Genomic DNA, 21,138 nt, shown 5'->3' with positions numbered 1-21,138 from the left:
CTCCTGTCACATTACGTCTGCTTTCAGAGACAGAGGCCAAAAGTCAGTTTATTTTCCTACTCACCAGCAAGGGCGAGTAGGACCTAAAAATAGCTCGCCCTAATTAAATCTTGCTCGCAAATGCGAGTAGGCGAGTGGATTTTTCGAGCCCTGCTTTGGAACCTATGGTAGCAATGTGTCACTTGTTGGTGATAAGCCAAACTTCAGCACTAAAAACCTGATTTTGTGTAAGCCTTTGATTATTTCAAACAAATAACTTTATGGGTTCGGTGATTTGTGCATGTTTATACACTCCCATGAATGCTTGAGCTTTTTGAAGCATTCCTTGTCTCTCGCCCACAATAGTAGTTTTTTGTTTGTTTGTTTATTGCGATTTTAAAAGCTTTGTGGTGTACGTTTACTTTCCAGAGATGTGTCTCCAACATCTATCTCTACAGCCTCACGTCTGGCATGGGCCCAACGGTTCGTTTTACTGCCTTCTTGAATCTTAAAGGGCAAATTATCTTGATGTATTCAGTATGGCCTTTCTTAATGATTACATATACTTGAGGAGAACGCCTTGTTGTACTAGCCCTTGGTCTTGTAGTCTGAACTCTGTAAACGGATCTGTGCGGGTGAGGTGCGCTGCTGTAAATGGAATATGAGGTGGAAAACATTACACTGTGTTCAGAAATAAGTTTGTTACCTGGGAAGGCTTCTGACCCATTGGCCAACATTAGGATCAGCTTCGATTTGATGGCCTCCCAGAATGGTTTCCAGGTTGGCATGGGTAGTTTTCCAAGTAGTTTTTGGAATGCAGCAATGAGTGAAGCCAAGTAAGGCTTTTAGTGTATTAGGTGGATTCTAGAGGAATGACTGTTTTAGAGCCCCACCCCTAAGTATTTGCAGCTAGAACGTTTTTCCACCAAGTTGCCTCCCAGGTACCATTTTCCCTTCTTATTAACGCCTCCCAAGATTACTATTTTGGTGTTTCTAGTTCACTGTCATGTTTTGTTGTGAAGTAAAGGGCCAGCGCAATCAACCAGTCTTGCAGACCAATTGGTATTAAATTCATCAGTACACTGTCATCTGAATATTACAGTGACTTAAGCAATTTTGGGGGATGTGAGTGCGCCTTGTCCAGCGATTTGCTAGAGTCAGAAATATATAGATTGAACAGACTTGAGACGAGTACACACCCTTTAAGGCCTCGCCCGGTTTTTATTGCAGAGGATAAGCCCTTGTTCGCACCAAGGCACACCTTTGCCCAAGTTTCTACATTCGAAAGCTGCTCAGCTCTTAAAAGATTTGCTGGGATATTCCCTAATGCCCGTTTATGCCACAGCAGATTCCTGTCCACATGATCTAAAGCTTTTGATAAACCAATAAAACGTATGTAGAGAGATTTATTTTTTCTGAGTGTATTTTGCTCTGAGCATGAAAAGAACCACAAGATTGTAAAGACCGGGGCCCCTGTATACAATATAAAATTGCCTTTCTACAAGGAAATACCCAATTGAAAAAAAATATTTGCCTCAGGCGAGGCGATGTGCAATTGCTAATGTGGGCAACAAAAAACCAAGTAGACCTGTAGAGTTGTGAACCATATAAAAGACAACATAGTAAAACATTTGGATAATAGAAGATTAGTGAATCTAGAATAACACCAAAAGGTGTGAAAAGAAAAGTGCACATTTCATTCCTTAAAGTGAGTGGAACCCAAGAGCGCTAATTTAACAGAGTGAGCTCATCATTATTATGTATATTGGGTTTACCGCTAAAGAGCTGTATATATGGAGATCCGTTAATTCTTTAAGGGGAGTAAAAACCACGTGAATTGCTTGATACAGACTCCATCTCCTGTGTGGAGATACAGAGATTTATATAACCGACTTTCCAATATGATACATTTCAATAAAAACTAATTTCTTGATGGTATTATTTGGGGGAGGGAAATTTGTGTTACCTTTTCAAGGCATTCCGCTTAATGATGGAAAAAACGAGTATTTCTATGAGTTTATGCAAAAATACTTTGTGTAGAAAAAAGTTCGAAATGCTGTACAGGGAAAGCAAAAATTAAACCATGTGAGAAAAAAAAATAAGAAAATTATAGCAATGTATCCAGTACATGGTTTGTAAATAGTGTGGTTAGATAAAAAATTTTAAACTTCAACTAGCCTCACTAGTTGAGCTGAGCGATCTGTTTAGTGTTAGTCCGCATCACTATCTGTAGACATTTTTGTGGGTCTAGCAAAGCTGTTTTATTTATTTAAAAATAAATCTGTGTGGAAAAAGCAGAGCTGACATGATGAAAAATTAGTCCCTACTTCGTTCCATTCGATCCCAGTAAATGTAGGAGCGTACTGGGGGATAGATTATTACTATGCCGATCTAAAAACGGGTTCAGGGAGAGCACTCTTGATAGCATTAACTCATTCATTCAATAACTTTATTCGGTTATTATTCATAGATCACCATAAAAGTACAAACATTTCATGACCATTAAAATATAAAAACAATCAATTTCCATTAAAATACGCTTATTAAATTTCATACAGATATTGATTTCCGTGAGATAAAAACATTTTTAAAAAACGCAGAGACAGATGCAACAGTTAATATATTATCTAACTTCTGGATAGCTAAAAAAGCAGGACGACACTGTCTAAAATCCATGTACTTTAGTATGGGCAATATCCACCTTTTCCTAGGGATTGTGTACAATTTGCAAAAAAACTGGATATGCATATCAGATTGGTTGGACAAATCATCACATGGGCATTTAATAAGTTGCCTTGTCCAATCATTTATAGTAGGAAAACTTAGTAGCCTAAATAAGATGTTTAATCTAAAACTTATTAACAAAAACCTTTCGAAGTCTCATCTGTAACTTAATGTACGGTTGGATATCATTCGTAATCATTGTTAACTGATGGGCAACCACCGTGTTTTTTGTAATTTCCAGTTTGGTCCCAAGATCCACCAGGTACGTCATACAAAGTTTTTTCAAATCTTTCCTGGGGATCTGGCACATCAGTAAAGGATCTTCATAAAAATCTAGGCGGCCTATTTGTATGAGAAACGTCTTTACGTAACATAACCATTTCATCCTATGTACATTATCGAGGTGCCGCTCGGTGAGGAGATTTGGACCTTGTGCTTTTTCTGCCTGCCTGGAGCCCCGCTGGGCATTTGAAGCTGCGTTGGGGGAGAGAGTTGCTGCCGCAGGAGGACGGGACTGTGAGGACCACCAGGCTGTGCGTGAACCACCTAGCACACCTGCCGCCTCTTCCCGTGTCTCCGCCCCCCTGCTCTGTGCCTTAGAAAACTCCTCGCGGCCCCGCTTCGCGGGAGCCGCTCGGTGAGGAGATTTGGAGCTTGTGCTTTTTCTGCCTGCCTGGAGCCCCGCTGGGCATTTGAAGCTGCGTTGGGGGAGAGAGTTGCTGCCGCAGGAGGACGGGACTGCGAGGCCCACCAGGCTGTGCGTGAACCACCTAGCACACCTGCCGCCTCTTCCCGTGTCTCCGCCCCCCTGCTCTGTGCCTTAGAAAACTCCTCGCAGCCCCCGCTTCGCGGGAGCCGCTCGGTGAGGAGATTTGGACCTTGTGCTTTTTCTGCCTGCCTGGAGCCCCGCTGGGCATTTGAAGCTGCGTTGGGGGAGAGAGTTGCTGCCGCAGGAGGACGGGACTGCGAGGCCCACCAGGCTGTGCGTGAACCACCTAGCACACCTGCCGCCTCTTCCCGTGTCTCCGCCCCCCTGCTCTGTGCCTTAGAAAACTCCTCGCGGCCCCCGCTTCGCGGGAGCCGCTCGGTGAGGAGATTTGGACCTTGTGCTTTTTCTGCCTGCCTGGAGCCCCGCTGGGCATTTGAAGCTGCGTTGGGGGAGAGAGTTGCTGCCGCAGGAGGACGGGACTGCGAGGCCCACCAGGCTGTGCGTGAACCACCTAGCACACCTGCCGCCTCTTCCCGTGTCTCCGCCCCCCTGCTCTGTGCCTTACAAAACTCCTCGCGGCCCCGCTTCGCGGGTGCCGCTCGGTGAGGAGATTTGGACCTTGTGCTTTTTCTGCCTGCCTGGAGCCCCGCTGGGCATTTGAAGCTGCGTTGGGGGAGAGAGTTGCTGCCGCAGGAGGACGGGACTGCGAGGCCCACCAGGCTGTGCGTGAACCACCTAGCACACCTGCCGCCTCTTCCCGTGTCTCCGCCCCCCTGCTCTGTGCCTTAGAAAACTCCTCGCGGCCCCCGCTTCGCGGGAGCCGCTCGGTGAGGAGATTTGGACCTTGTGCTTTTTCTGCCTGCCTTGAGCCCCGCTGGGCATTTGAAGCTGCGTTGGGGGAAGAGAGTTGCTGCCCCAGGAGGCGAGACTGCGAGGCCCACCAGGCTGTGCGTGAACCACCTAGCACACCTGCCGCCTCTTCCCATGTCTCCGCCCCTTAATCTACAGCCCGTATAAGACCTGGTGTTACAACGCGTTAGCGGGACGCGTGTGCGGGACACATCCCGGGACAAAGCCCGGACTAAGGGCGGACCCTCTGAGACCCTCCGAGAACCGAGGAGACCGGACTGGGCACACCTCCTTGTCCTACAGGTACTGATTGCTCTGACATTGCCCATTACCGCCTTGTCCTTTTTGCATCGTTAATCCCGTTTTGCAAATGTCTTCTTTAAATATAGACCAGCCTACGCTTGATAAACAGGGTGTGTTGCTAAATGGAACCTTGGACAATTACTTTTCAAAATCATCCCCTGATATTGCAAGGGAGATCGTCTTGGCGGAGCGGCGGGCGGATCGACGTCGCTCCGTGGAAAGTATAAAAAATGGGTCAGTTTTATTGCCATCATTGCCCGTCACTGGTTTGACCGACACCGACACTGAACTAATATTTAATGAGTCGATTAACTTATTAGATAGCCAGCCCTTGGAAGCAAATGTGGTTGTGCTCAAACCAAATACGTTACCCAAGACAGACGTGAAGGGGTTATCCTCTACTTCTCATGCAAATAGTCCAAGTATATTGAAGGGAGATGTTTTGCCATCAGTGAAAATACCCCGTAATAGGGCCAAAAAACTGACACCCTTCCAAAAAATCTATGGACCACCACCGAATAAAAAACAGCGGAAAAGGGGGGACCCGTTACAACCTAAGTTGAGCTGTTGTGATTTTGGCAAAAAGGCGATCAATGCTGACAAGGATCCCTGTACTCTACAAGTAGAAACCGAGGGGATTCTTACATCATCTTCATCCCCAGCTCCGTCAAATCTGTTGACAGACAAGGAGGACAGTATGGACACTAGTGTGGCTGTCAATGTACTAACTGAGAATAAGGGGTCTGTGACATTATTTGATATAGAGAGTTTGATTAAATCTTACTCTGCAAGTATTTTGGAAAGGTTGATGGAAGTGGAATGCAGGTTGTGTAAAATTGAGCATGCACTGGGAAGTAAGGACGCTGTAATTAACTCCGGTCCAAACAATGTAACTAATACGATTCCAAGCAATGTATTAAAAAATACACCAATTCCAGCTCAAGTACCCAAACCAATTCCTAATCCCATCTCTATTCCTCCCTCAACTGCATCTACCTCCAAACCTATGGGGAATACGGTGATAGCGACTGTCCAACAACACCCACCCCGCAAACCTACTCAACAAAAAACTGTTGATCAACCACCAACAAATGTTACAAATAAAACCCACGGTAACATATCCAATACACTTTTGGGGAAACCATCAAGGGAGGTGGGGGAAAACAGACATACCTGGGGGAAACCTAGAAGGACTCCTCTGCCCGAACTTCCACCAGAGGCAGTACCCTATGTGGTAGTCCTAACAGGGGCGCCTGTGCTTGGTCAAAATAAGAGGGAGGGTTTCGCCCAATTAAAAAATAAGATTATGCATTGGCTGAGCATTTATAGGCCAATTGCAAATCATATTAATGGTGAAATTGCACATGTTCGTCGTCTCCAATGGTTGGGGGGCAGACCCAAAGACATCGATGGTGACGTGGCGGTGGTGAATTTTAGAGACCCTAATGCTGTCCAATTCATATTGAACTGGCAGACAGGAAGCTCCAATAATATAATAATCCCGAAACCACTAACATATTTTTACCCAAGGTCAGTGGTGTTTCCATCTCAGCACCACTCGCCCCAGTACCATCCATTACAGCATACACTTCAAACTCAGCCCAATAACCATCTTAGTGCAGAGAATGTTGGGAGCTGTCATTATGCTCTGTATCCCCCCTTACTACAGAATGCTAATAATATGCATTATGTTCCCTACCCTGTGGCAGCCCCAGACTATGGGATGGAATTACGTATCGGCTAAAGCATACAATGCCCAGAAAGGAAGGATGGATCACCTAAAACCCTTCACCCCTCTAGAAACTTTTAATAGGTTCGACATCTTTAGCGGTCTAGACGATTGCGATTGATGTTATTTGATTCGGGGGGATGAGGGGCCAGATACAACGATTTTTGGTGATGTGGGCATTGCCAATATGCCTGACGTACTGGTTAATACTGTGTCTTCTTGTTTGGGTAAAACTGTACCTCATGATGTAAATGTATTGCATGATGTAAATATTCTAGAAGAGCAGGTGTTAAATCGCCTTGTTTCACATCATTTAATAACTGAGGTGATTTAATTATAAACGGAGTAGGAGTTTGGGTGATTGTGCTTGTTGATTCTTCTATTGTGATACTTTCTGCTACACATTGAGTTAGTTTGGTCTCCACTAGTTTTTTCAGTATGGCAGAATTGGCTGTGGTTGCTTGTTCAAGTATCCCTAATCTTTCACTAATCCTTTTAGATCTCTCCAACAGTGGGAGCATAAGTGATTTAATTAACTGTTCAATTTTCCCCATAAGGCCCGCTACGCTTTGAGCCATAATCAATGAGGGGTCGACCGTTTTTACAGGGAGTACCTTTGGTGAGAGACTAGAGATCGGGGCAGGTGACATAGTAGACATGCCCAATGTCGGTGTTATTAGATGCTTTCGTTTTCTTTGTACACCCACCCTTTTGTACGCCCCCTTCGCGTTTCCTCTTTACAATAAGTCCTGTACCCACAGGTTGTTTCAACAGTTGAGAGCTAGAATTAGATGTAAATGTGAACCTAGTTGAGGAACGCGGCTCAGGAACATTATGTGTATTATCTATGGATAGGTCACTTGATAATGCAGTAACACTAGTCTCATTGGTCACCGATTGGTTTAATTGCTCCTGCGAGTGTTGGCCATTACGTCTACCGGATTAGTATCGGAGTTCGGGATGGCGTTAATCGCCTGTTCTGGAGAAGGAGCTGTTGCTAAACCCCCCAGTGATGATTGTTGCAAATACATGGGTTCTAGAGAGAGGCGGCGTTCAGTCAGAGCAATTTCATGCTCCAGGACTGATGTAGCCCTAGTTATAAACTGGTCCAATGTCCCGGTAACACTCCCTCCTAGCCCCCCATTCACAGCCTTTCTCCTTTTTCCTGTTCGTGACGCCATAAACGCTATATACTATGCTATGTGTTTGTTTGTTTTTTTTAAATTTTTTATTAAGAATTTTTTACCCCATTTTCTTTATAACATGAGCAGGGCACAATGATTACAATACAATAGAACACAAAATCATACATACATATTCAAATATTCATCTAGACAGGTTCTTAGTCTTTTAACAGTCAGTACCTAACTTCCATCGAATAAAAGGACCCCAAATTTGCATACCCAATGTCTTACCCTTTTTTCCCTTCCTAGCATATATGGCTGTTTCCAGTTTTTGTATTGACAATAATTTGCCTAACCATTGATGATATGACGGAGGGTTAGGATCAAGCCACGCAGAAGCCACTAACAATCTCAGGATCGCCATTGCTACAAATATAAAATTTCTACAACTCGACTGCCCGTCGACACTTATCCCCAATAACATAATAGCTGGTGTTAACTCTAATGTTGTTGACAGTGCATTCCGAAAAAAATTCACAATATCCTGTTTCATCTTATCCAGATGGGGACAAACTGAAAAAATATGTATCAAATCAGCATCTGTACTGCCACATCTAAAACAAGTAATACCAGATGAACCTACCCACTGGGCGATCTTAGCGGGTGTATAATATAGATGGTATAATATCTTATAGTGTTGGGCCTGAAGGGACGATGAACACAGCATTTTACTCCCCATTTCTAATGGCTCAGTAAAGATATCCCTGCCTATATCTAAATCAATAGACCACTTATCTATCCATTTCTCTAAATCATCTTTCTTTAATTTTGTCATTTCTAAATAAAACCTCTTAATAGTGCAATCACAACCACCTTCTATAAGGTCCATCACCATATTTCCTTCGAATCCCGATGTACCCCCTTGTTTATTTAATATGCAGCTTCTTATTTGAAGGTATTTAAATAAATGTTTTGTATCCAAAGCATAACTATTTTGCAATTCCGTGAATTGTAATATACCATGAAGGCCCAGCATATCTCCAAACTTTCTTATCCCCCGCCTCTCCCATTCTTGAAAGACAGCTCCCGAAAAAACCTCTCTAGGTAGGGAAGGGTTATCTTTTAGTCTAGTATATGCATTATACTTCCCAATTCCCATCTTTTTAGCAAACCCTTTCCATATATTATATGCAGCCATTACTGTCTTAAATCGTGTTCTTTTGAAGTAGCTTCCCTCCGTGAATCTCAAAAATACATTTTCAGCATTCGTACCCAGAACCAAACCATAAATAGCAAGCGAACCAAACTTGTCCCAACCCTCCATTTCAGCACCTCCGATCAAGCCCACCATACATTGCAATGCTGCTGCCCAATAATAAAGCTTTAGGTCCGGTAGTGACCAGCCTCCTCTTTCCCGCAGGAGCAACGTAAATCTCAGTGCCCTCCGCGTCTTGCCTTTTACCCAGATAAAACGGTTAACCATTTGTTCGCAAATTTTAAACCACTTATTGTCAGCTGAGAGTGGAATTGCTCTAAAAACATAAAAAAAATTCGGCAGAACCATCATTTTGATAATATTGACTCGTCCTACTAGTGACAAGTGGAGATTCTCGTATCGATCCAGATCTTTCTTTACTTTATCTATTATTGGGACGATGTTTCTTTCCACCAAAGCGTCAAGATCAGCTGAAATATTAATACCTAGATACATCCCTGCCTGAACCACCCGGTTATCATCACAGAGAGTCGTAGAGTTTTTGATGATCTGAGTCATTCATTTTTTCATATTCCTATACATGACGCTCATTGCAAATATCTTACTTTTGTGCTAGCGGGGCAGCATTACCAGTTCAAAATGCTTCCATTTGAAGTCACCACGGCCCCAAGAGTATGTACCAAATGCCTAGCAGTGGTCGCTGCTCACCTGCGAAAACAACATATTCATGTCTTCCCGTACTTAGACGTCTGGCTCATCAAAGCCAGCACTTACAGAAAGTGTCTCCAGCACTCTCACACTACAGTTACTAAACCAACTAGGATTTGCAGTCAATGTGTTAAAGTCTCATCTCCAACCTTCCAACACACAAACCTATCTAGGAACCACTTTGGATACTCAAAAAGCTCTCACCTTTCCCCATGCAGCCAGAATTTCAAATATTCAGGCTCTAATCGCTCAGTTTCAGCCCACACACTCACTACCAACTAGAGTGTATATGAACTTTTGGGAATGATGGCCTCTTGCATTATAATTGTCCTCCATGCAAGGCTTCATATGCGTACCCTTCAGGAATGCTTAACGAGTCCGTGGAACCAATAGCAGGGTCTTTTGACCAATCTAGTGTTTGTAAACTGCTGTACCCATCGCTCTCTGCAGTGGTGGAACCCACAACATTTATCAAAAGGGCGGCCCTTCATAGACCCGGTTCCACAGACAGTACTAACAGCAGACGTTTCGCTCACTGGTTGGGGAGCTCATCTCCACAATCGCACAATTTATGGCTTGTGGAGTCCAAACGAAAAGGATCTCCACATAAATCATCTAGAGTTGCTGGCAGTGTTTCTAGTGCTCAAAGCTTTTCAAGTTCACCTTCTAGGTAAAGCTGTCCTCGTCTGCACCAACATGACAGCTATGTACTATATACAAAAACAGGGGTGGTGGGGGACACTCTCCAACTGTCACACCTAGCTCAAGATATTTGGAAAAGGGCCATAAATCACAAAATGTATCTACTAGCAGAACATCTTCCAGGAGTAAACAATCAGATTGCCAACATTCTCAGCAGACAGACCGATAGCAAATCCACGCGTGGAAACTCCACCCTCAAGTTCTCCTCCCATACTTTTAAATTGTGGGTTTCTTCAAATAGATCTTTTCGCCACACATGAAAACGCAAAATGCACTAACTTCACCTCCAGGTATCCACACCCGCTCTCCAAAGGGAATGCAATGTGGGTGAACTGGTCAGGGATATTTGCATACGCTTTTCCTCCTCTCCCACTCATTCCATCAGTGGTTCGGAAACTCAGGCAAACATCCCTCACACTAATCCTAATAGCTCTCACCTGGGCCCGTCAACCTTATTTCACGACCCTCTTGGAGCTATTAATAGTTCCACATCAAAAACTAAATCTTACATCCACTCTCCTCACACTGAGCCATGGAGAAATCAGGCACCCAGATCCCAATGAACTCAACCTAGTGATCTGGCCCCCGAAATCATAGAGTGTGACTGCCTTCCACAAGTTTCCCTGATCGAAAAGTTTTTTTTTTTTTACACAGCTGCGGAGAGAGGCATGGCCCAGGCGTGCTATGGAGGGCTAGTGCGGTGCTCAGGGGCTTTCAGCCCCGTACGTTGGAGCAAGGAATTCCGTGCTCTCATCCTCTGCTGGACAAATCAGCGGTGGAACCGAGAGCCCCTTGAGGTCCGGGGTGGCGTCCAGTCCGGAGGAGTGACGCAGGCTCCAACCGGATCAATACAGGCAGTGTTCTTTCAGAGGAGAGGTTTCCCCCACTGGAGTGCTAGCATATAATCAAGACTCCCTGTGTCTGCCGGAAATGTTTTTTTAAAATGTATTTTATTTTATTTTATGCAATATTATATAGCGCAAACATTCCCCGAAGGTGTCAGAGCGCTTTACAAAAGAAAAAGAACCAGTTGCGTTACATGAGGACTTTGGATTACAAGAGTTGGATAAGAGATATAAGCAGAAAAAATTGCAAATGTACAAGTTGTAAAGTCACTCAAGGAAGAGATAGAAACAGATAAACTACAAAATCACAAAGGAGTGATAGTAAGTACAATGGCCTACTACATATGCTAGTGGTTAGAGTATATATATGTGTGTGTGTGTATATGTCTATGTATATATATATATATATATATATACACACACACACATACACGTACACGTTTGGTGACTTTTTAGTGTGGCGAAACGTTGCTCTGGATTGTCGTGTGTGGGTCCACAACGGAGCTTTGGCTTCAAAGTAGCCATCATGGCCGCTGGCCAAACCCTGTTGTGCAAAGAGCAGCGCACGGGTTTTGTGGCCCGCCGCACATCAGTGATGTAGGAGATGACGTTGTGCAGGGGAGCAACACAGCTATTCACGTTGTAAGAAAGAGTGTGACCACAGCCCCTGAGGACCGGCGCAAGGCCCGGAAGCCACGCCATACATAGTCACCCTCTGGAGTGGGGCAGTAAAACCAGCACACAGTGGCCATATTTGGTGGTCATGGGCCTCTGCGTCCCGCGCCCGGCAACAAAGAGACCCCCTCAATGTAAGTTCCCCAGGCATATGTGAGCAGCATGCAAGAGAACCCAGGAGGGCGTTTATCTGCTGACAATATCGTTGAGGGCTCCTCTGTCCGATATAAATCAAGGGATAGACACCATGGCGACGGCTCAGATAAAAAAGTAGCGCTCAGTGAAAGAGATACTGCTGAAACAACCAGTGCCAGGCACCTCCTTTGGGGCAGCTCAGATGGAGAAGGGCAACAGGAGGAGTTGGAGGGCGTTGATCACCCCGCCAGGAAAGCGTTTGACGGCGCTGATCATGTCCCTCCATGAGGACCTGCAAGAAATGAAGGGACAACTCTCGGCTGACATGAAGGAAATGAGGTGTGATCTGGAGTAGGTAGCAGAACGAGTAACGGTCTTAGAGGAGATTGACTCCGGTATAGACGAAGAGATCGAAATGATGCAGCAAGAAAGCATTACACTGCATGACTACAAGCTCAGGCAGAGGACCTGGAAAATCACTCCAGAAGAAGCAATGTTTGCATTCGGGGTGTGCCGACTAAGGCAGGAGGAGAAGATATAAGGGCCTATGTCCTGGCCCGCTTCCGTAATCTACTAGGCACTGAACACAGCTCTGATACCCAGATAGACCGTGTGCACCAAGTAGGCTAGCCAACAAGAAGTAGCATCCCCCCCCCCCCCCCCCCAAGCAGACATTTTAGCGTGCATACATGACTTTCAAGTCAAAGAAACGATTATCCAGCATGCTCGAGATGCCCATCCTGTGCAGTTTCGAGAGCACTCGCCAACCTTGTTTCAGGACCTCCCATGACCACACTCTATAAAAGGAGACCATTCTGGTCAATTACTTCACACCATAAAGAAAAAGGGATTTCGTATTCCTAGGGGCACCCTTTGCATATCATCTTTTGCTACGAGGGAAAAGTAAGACCGCTCCGTTCCTTGAGGGAAGCTCAGGATGTCATGGGGATTACAGAATTTACGGCGCAGGAAATGGAGAGCAGGCCCCATAGATTGTTCAAGAAATAAATATCCTCGCTGGCATAAGATTGGGAAGCCCTCCTCCACCCTTAAACCAGATTCGGAGACTATAGCAAAAGGAAGGGAAGCGGTAATTAACTCTCTCTCTGGATCTCCGAACCCGGTGGCCTCCGTCTGAACTGGGCTATATCAATAGAGGGATATCGTAATTCAGACCGGGTCGGATGAGGCTCGTGCCCTATGCCAGGCCACCTTATGAGAACTCTGTGCTGATACTTCTGTGGATGAAGACCCTGAAGGTAACCAGATGACCACTGGCCGACTACCCCCAAGGGTTCACCCACCGTGACGAACTGTTGTCAATTCTAGTTATCAGTATGATTTTTTGTATGTTTTGTTTGTGGTTTGTTTTCATTGTTGGTTAGATCTCATGTTCTTTTTCCCCTGCACCAGTCTCGGGCAAAACCTAGAAAGAGAAACTGGTCTCCACATGTAGACGCATACCCTCCTTATCCAGTTTCAAATTGTTTGTTACAGCACTTCTTTTCCACGCAGCAAAGTACACCACAGGTGTAAAGACCTGAAGGTCGTAAGCCTCAATACGTGAGGCCTTAACCACTCAGTAAAACATGCAGCGAACCCCTTCCATGCTACAGAACTCGGGAGATGACATATGCCTGCTGCAAGAAACGCACCTCCAGTCCAGGGATACAGCACGCATGCCCTCCTGGCGCTTCCCTCACCAATTCTGGTTCTCAAGCCCTGTTAGAAAGAAAGGTGTCGCTCTCCTATTAGGAGCGGAATTCACATGCAAAGTAATCGCTACGATATCTGAGGTAAAGGGACGTTTGCTTGCAGTTAGAATTCAGTGGGGATCCTTACATTTCACCCTAGCAAATATATAGGCCTCGAATGCACAACAAGAACCCTTTATCGTAAATGCCCTTTCAGGCGAATTGGCATCCCCCGATGCAGTAATTCTTGTGGGAGGGGATTTGAACCTGATGAAGGACGCTACCCTGGACCGCTCATGCTTGCGGTCCACACAGATAGGGGCCTTTTCATCGTAAGGCAAGCTCTGGCTAGCAGAAAATGGCCTTCAGGACACCTGGTGCCAGCAACACCTAGTGGTGCAGGACTATACCTTTGACTCAGCGGCACACAAAACATACCCATGTTTAGATCATTTCTTTGCATCAGCCATGCTTTTTTTCTAGATTGTGGGACACTTTAATTGAACTGAGATCTCTATCAGATCATGTGATGATCACAATCGCAGTGCAAGCAGAGAATGACCAGCCGAGCCTATCTAGATGGCGACTGAGGGAGGGCCTCCTACAATCCACGACTATTCGGTCGGAGATGCGCGCAAAGCTAACCGAATGCCTCCATACGAATGAAATAGGGAACACCTCCTTGGCCACAGTCTGGAAAACACTCAAACTGGTAATGAAAGGGGAATTTATCGCAATATCGGCAGCAGAGAACCATGAGCGCCGATATAAAGGCCAGGGCTAAGAAAAAGAAGTGACAGAGATGGAATCCATCCACAAACGTACTGGAGCACAGAGAATATGGAGGGAGCTAGAAAAAAAAGACTCCTTCTGAAAGGTTTAGACCTAAATCTAGCAGAATATGCCCCCCTCAGACTTATACATTTTATTTGAGCAGTGACCGCTGCGAACGGCTGCTTGCAAAAAGTCTTCGAGCCAAGACTATGGCTACGGCAATAGCCTCGATTTAGGACTGCCTTCTGGGGAGGAAGTGCATTCAGATTTAGAAATAGTGGAAATGTTTAAAACCTTTTATCAGGCCTTGTACTCCTACACTGACTCTCAACATCAAGAGGCCAATTCTTATCATAAAGACAGCCCAGTTACCCGCCTCCTGGATACAATTGCATCTCAACTTGACCAGCCGATACAATCAGAGGAGGTGGTCACAGCAATTGCTCACTTAAAATTGCACCAAGCACCAGGATCTGACAAATTCCCTGCACAATTCCTCAAGGCCTTCTGCCGCAAACTGGCGCCACTTCTAACGTGGTTGTTTTAACTCCTTCCTTGACACAGGTTCCCACGCAGAGTCCATGGCGGAAGCCTCAATATCAGTGATCCTCAAGCACCGAAGGATCCCAGAGAATGACCGATTTCCTTACTCAACATTGATGCGCATCTCTTCACCTGGATCCTGGCGGTTGGGCTAAATCCGCTGATGGCTGGCCTTGTGGCACCAGACCAAGTAGCTTTTGTACCCACACGCCACATGGATGATAATACCAAAAGGTTCCACCACCTCATGGACGGTATCCATAGATCTCCCAATGAGGCTCTGCTCCTGTTCATCAACGCTCTGCTCCTGTTAATCGACGCATAAAAAGCGGTTGACAGGGTCCGCTGGGTACATCTCTTTGATACACTATGCCATTTTGGGTTTGAGGAAAAGTTTATAAAATGAGTTAGCTGCATCTATCATGCCCCACGAGCGATTGTCCGAGTGAATGGGACGTCGTCCGACCTGTTTGTTTGCCTGAGGCATGAGACGCTGCTGCCTGCTGTCTCCTCTCCTCTTTCCTCTGTACATGGAGCCGCTGGCGCAAAGAATCTGGGATGACCCACAGATTGAGGGCATCAGATTTGCAAAAGACACCCTTAAAATCCGCCTCTATGCAGGTGATGTGATTGTCTCGCTGAGAAACCCACTGACTTCTTTGCCGGCGTTGGTGGACGAATTAGCGAGCTTTGGGAAGTCCTCAGGCTTCAAAGTCAACCTAAAAAAGTCCCAGTTCCTTAATCTCTCAGTACCCCCTGCCCATGAAGAGAGCCTTCAGAGCAAATTCCAGCTGTCCTGGGCAGAACAATCCATACCTTATCTGGGAGTTCTGCTTGCCCCATCCGTAACACAGACCCTAGCATTAAACTACACGGCACTCCTGGACCAAACTGTGAAGGCCCTGGATGGGTGGAACCGCCTATATCTGGCTTGGTTTGGGCAGATTGCTTCCGTGCATTCTCTACATTTTTCAAATGCTGCTGTTGGCCCCACCGCCGAAGGTCCTTCGCACTCTACAACTTGCAATTTATACATTTGTTTGGGGAGTGAAAAGACCGCGATTATCGATTGGCGAAATGAGACAATCGAAGCATGAAAGTGGGGTGGGACTACCAATAGTCCAGAGATACCTACAAGCATCACACCTCTGCTATATAACCACCCTTTATCCAGGAAATACTGTTCCTTTATGGACCAAACAGTGACGGGAGCAAAAATCTGTCTCCCACGCAATGGGTTTTAGCATTGTGGACGTGGAGCCCAATCTTGGGTTTCAAAATCCATTAATCATTCGAACAATGCAGCACCTACCAGAGGGTTCATACTACATATCCCAGCAAGCAACCCACCAAGGGCCAACCCACCAAAGGGAGGAGATGAATACCTATCTGAATGCCTCATATAGCGGAAGGATTCACATGCCTGCTGATTAACATCTGCTGCGGAGTTCTAGAGACACGCCCATGAAGAAGGAGCAGGAGGCTTCGAAACCGGTCGGCGGAGGAAGAACTGTGCCCACGAAGCGAAGTGTCCTCCTAAATAAAGTTTATGTTGAACAGGCTTTTGTGGAGTACCTTCCAAATCCTTTGGGAACTTTGTTGGATATATAGATATATATGCTAATACGAGGCATGCTGGGACTTGGAGTTTGTTTCACCACACACAAACTCTGATTTGTGCGCAGACAGCGTAAGGAGGGGGGGATTAGGTGGCGGCAGATATTTTAAACAGGAGGAGAATATTAAGGACGTGTTCTTTGCAGCTGAAGGCGCTGAAGAAGGCTACTTTGCCGAAATGCATCCGCCAGAGCTGGGACCTTGTGAAATAAAGCTGTGTCCACCCTGTTCTCCCCTTGTGGCCTCTGTTCTTTTTTGTCAAAAAGGAATTTCTTCATATATACTGAGCGAGCCTGCAGCTCAGACCAGAAGACCATGCAGCACGTAAGCGACTCGAATAAAAACGGGCACAACGCTGCTCGCAGCATCTTTGCAACCAGGGGACTAGTATCTTCGAAGTCCGCCACGACCGACTGGAAGGAGTGAGTGGATCGAGGTATTTTACTTCAATGGGGCGCGTTGTCTCGCATTTGACTGCCCCCACTCATTTTCCAACTAGGCCCAACTGGAAGCTGCAGTATGCAAGGGGACACAGAAAGGACTCATCCTGTTTCATTTGCTCCATGACTCGCCCGACTCACCTGAAGCCCGCACCGCAATCATCTAACACTCACTCCCCCACACCACCATCTCGGGATGCTAATACGAGGCATGCTGGGACTTGGAGTTCGTTTCACCACACACAAACTCTGATTGGTGCGCAGACAGCGTAAGGAGGAGGGGATTAGGTGCCGGCAGATATTTTAACAGGAGGAGAATATTAGGGACGTGTTCTTTGCAGCTGAAGGCGCTGAAGAAGGCTACTTTGCCAAAATGCATCCGCCAGAGCTGGGACCTTGTGAAATAAAGCTGTGTCCACCCTGTTCTCCCCTTGTAGCCTCTGTTCTTTTTCGTCAAAGGAATTTCTTCATATATATATAGATAGATAGATAGTGATATAGATATATATAGATATATAGATATACATATACTAATATTATAAAGAGAGAGCCCAAACCTTTGAGGCGGGTAATCTCAGTAACCACAGCACCAATCACAACACCCAATACAGCGTTGGAAAGGGCAGTTGCAGCAGAAGGACATAGGCTATGCAGACGGTGCAGACGGCCACCATATACATTTAAAAGGTAAAAGAACCGTGCTAGTAAAGTAGTCCCTTGTGGGCGTGTCTGCATTCTGCTGTGGGCGTGTGCTGGTGGCGTGTGGTACGTTCCGCCCTTCATGCCATGTGAGTCGTAATTGCGCCGCATCAAGGGGCACGTTGGGGGCGTGACACGCTGGGGCTGTGACAAACGCTGTAGGCATGTGTCCGCGCTGTGGGTGTGTGTCCGCTTTTCATGCCATGTGAAGCGCCAATTATGCAATTGCGCCGCATCAAGGGGCACGCTGGCGGCGTGTGCTACGTTCCGCACTTCATGCCATCTGGGTCGTACATTAATCAGATCGTCTGCTGTGGCCGTGTGCTGGGGGCGTCACAAAGGCGTTCCCCTCGAAGCGTAGTAAGTAACCATTCGCAAGACTCCCTTGGGGGACTGCCCGTTGTCTCACACATACTGGGGGTGCCGAATCCAGTATGTGCTTTGGCCTGGGTGCGTCTGAAAGGGCCGAACCCAGTGTGTGGCTTGGCCTGGGTGCGTCTAAAAAGCACTCGGGCAGAAGAGCGTCGGTGTGGGTCATAAAAAAATAAGAACAGCGGGAAACAATCATTCAAGACTCGCACAATTCTACTTGTTAGACGGTCGCCGCTGGCCCTCAAGCGGGGGCACCCGCAACTGAGCGTGTCTGAGGGTACAATTACTGCAGCTTCTCATGCGTGCTGTTACTGAACTATCACATTAAACCAAATTACACGCGTCTGTTAACATCAGCCAGGGCTGTAGCCGGGCTCGGGCGGCGGATCACTACACTAATTACATGCGCCTGCTAACATGAACCAGGGCTGCAGCTGGGCCTCAAGCGGGGGAACATGCAAATGACCGTATCTGAATTCACACAGTCTATTTCATACCCGGACAACGTCGGGACGGTCTGCTAGTGTGTATATATGTTTATATATGTATATATATATATATATATATATATATATATATATATATATATATATTTACCTCAAACTTGCATGTAAAACAGATATATGCCTTTACCATTTATGCCCTTACAACAACATTTCTTGTAAAGGCATGTGTGGTAAAAGCATATAAACGCATGTGTTGAGATAGCATGCAATGTAATGCCACTTGCGTTGTAATGGCATGCTATGTAAAGGCATGTGTTGCGATACTTTCATGGAAATTGATGTTTCCCATAACATCCTTACCATGGGGCAGATGCACTCCGTGTTTATAGGTCCCCTTTGTCCTCACACCACCACCTTAACACCGAGTCTACATTTGAGAATATTGACTTAAACTTGGAAAACTCAGAATTCTAATTCAGGAGAATTAAGGCAGAGTGAGTGAGGAGATGAAAGTATAATACTGGACCTCAATCAGTGCTACAGTGAGGTATTTGGTATGAAGCCGGGTGAGAATAGAACAGGACTCACAGCTTGCGAAGCATAGATGCTGTGATAAATGCAGGGAGCCTGTGGTAGCTAAAAGGAAAAAGCGAAAGTGAAGCTGTGGAACATGGCGCTTGTGGTGAAATAGTGGGACTGGGTTAAGAGATGCAAGACTAAGAGGCACGATGGATGGTGGAATGAGTTGAGAGGAGTCGGAGGGAGGGAGAACATGTGATTCATGTAGTGACTATTATATTGTAAGATCCACAGTGTGACCATTGTTTATTTCTTTCTTCCAGACTACCTTCCATTCCTTGGTCAGGACTGGGGGCTTTCAGGTATCGATTTATTATTTTGTTTATATCTGTTATCAACATTGTTTAAATCCTTGCTCGTCCAATGTAGTAGTCTTAATTGTTAAGTTATAGAATCTGAAAGATGTGCATATCTGTGCCTGTGCTAGTTATCTTGAACGTGGAAGTAAGCCTTTCTTCAAATGTTGTTCCTGCTCAGTCTCCTTCGAAGGGTACGTTGGTGGCTGGGGTGTGAATCTTATGTGGAATTCTCATTCCCAATCATTGGAACTAGTCTTACATCTTCTTTATCATTTCTGTTGATGCAGTCTTTTTGATGGCAGTCTCATGAAAGGGACTGCTTCCTGAATTAGTATCTGACTTGTTGCGTATCACAAGGTTTTCAGCTACAATATATGGGTGGAAATAATGTATTACTTTCGTTACAACAGTTAATTTTGGGTTACTCTGTCTCTGCCATTCTCTTCCAGATAAAGCAGTGAGCTGTGCAGTGAAGAACTGGTCTCATGCACTTTCATCCATACATCTAGGGATCCCATATTGAGTTACCATTGACTGAATTCATGCTCTGTGTCATTCTGAGTAGCGTCAATGCTGTTAGCCCTAATATCTGGAAATGTAACCTTATAATGTCTACAAAGATTCCCTCTGTGTCAGTAAGAGTCCCTTTAACTGCTTTCTTTGGTGTCTAATTATCCACCTAACAACTTGTAGACGTGGGACACGTCAAGGAAGAGGATAAAATTCCATAAATCTTGGTGGAACCTCCATGCACCACCTTACGTAATTCATGAAGTTGGGCTCCTAGGGTCCTTTTTTTAGAAAGATAAGTTTGATGGTTGCTGTCATACCCATGACCTCGCTTTCTGACTAGAACATACTAACATTTTGCTGAGGTGCTATTTCAAACCTCGGGGCACAGGTCCGCCTCTTGATGACACATCTAATTCTTGTTTCCTACACATCTCCAGTTCAAAGAAGAAGCCAAGAATGGCACAGCTCAAGTGGTTGACCGCTGGTGTCACAGGGATTTTCCTAATGTATAATGCACCCACAGTCTGTCTTGAACCCTCCGCAGAGGATGCCACTGTAGTATTAAAATGAGTGAGCTCACAACACAGAACTCTTGGGGGGCGGAGGGATGGGAGAGACACATTCATCTGCTGCCCCACTATCATTTGGACTGTCTATGGCTGTGGACATCAGGAAATAAGCATTTCAATTTCCCCTGCACATTTCTATTTCATTAATTGAATTTACTTAGGCTTTCTTCCTGATAGCATAGTTCCTGTTTTACATCTCACAGGATTTAACTCCTTCTGTAACCAGATGCGACAAAGCTCACATTTTTCGAGAGCATATTCGACCTGACACCTCTAAAAGGTTTTTACCCTCTCTATGCATGCTCTAGATATAACTTGCTATTGTGGGTGGTGCCCTCATACTTGGGGGTACCTACTCTTCCGTCCTTAATGCAATTTGGAATATTAGTTATTTACAGTTAGTTATTTAATTTGTAATGCGCAACAGATACCAAAATAGGGATTCCCGGCGCCAGATATGGAGAGGCCGGAAGAGCACAGACAGTCATCGTGGTTATTTATTGAATAGCCAAGTTTTTAGCGCCTTTCGGAACTGAGCGTAGTTGGGTTCGTTTCGAAGAGTTGTGGGTATTGAGTTCCATGTTGTGGGGCCCAGGTGGGAAAAGGCTTTTCCGCCCATCCTAGCTCGCTTGATTTTAGGTACAATAAATGATTGCAGCGTTTTGTACTAATTGCAGTTTGTGGATAACAGATTTATTTGCTATTAAGTATAGGATGTTTCCATAGTCGAGAGATGTTATTAGAGCATTGACTACTTTTTTTCTGGTAGGTTCTGGTAGCATCCAGCAGATTTTTTTAACCATTTGAGAATGGTGTAACAGGTAGCTGCAACTTTGATGGATTGTGGGTGCATGCTGAGTGAGTCGTCTATTATAAAACCTAGATTTTTTACTTG

At 45.4% G+C, this 21,138-nt stretch overlaps 1 protein-coding gene across 4 annotated transcripts in view; it reads left to right on the top strand.

Annotated features, from left to right (window-relative positions):
- The window catches only part of RELA (RELA proto-oncogene, NF-kB subunit), a 273,417-nt gene that overhangs the window by 64,565 nt on the left and 187,714 nt on the right, over positions 1–21,138 (top strand). For all 4 annotated transcript variants that reach the window (XM_086938309.1, XM_086938310.1, XM_086938308.1 and 1 more), the window contains exon 3: positions 19,126–19,164. In XM_086938309.1, coding sequence (XP_086794435.1) covers positions 19,126–19,164 — 39 coding nt within the window. The remainder of the gene's footprint in view (positions 1–19,125; positions 19,165–21,138) is intronic.

Source organism: Lissotriton vulgaris, chromosome 9 (genome assembly GCF_964263255.1).
Source record: "Lissotriton vulgaris chromosome 9, aLisVul1.2, whole genome shotgun sequence".
NCBI lineage: Eukaryota > Metazoa > Chordata > Amphibia > Caudata > Salamandridae > Lissotriton > Lissotriton vulgaris.
The sequence above is the reverse complement of the archived record's forward strand: the minus strand, read 5'-3'. Positions and strand labels throughout refer to the sequence as shown.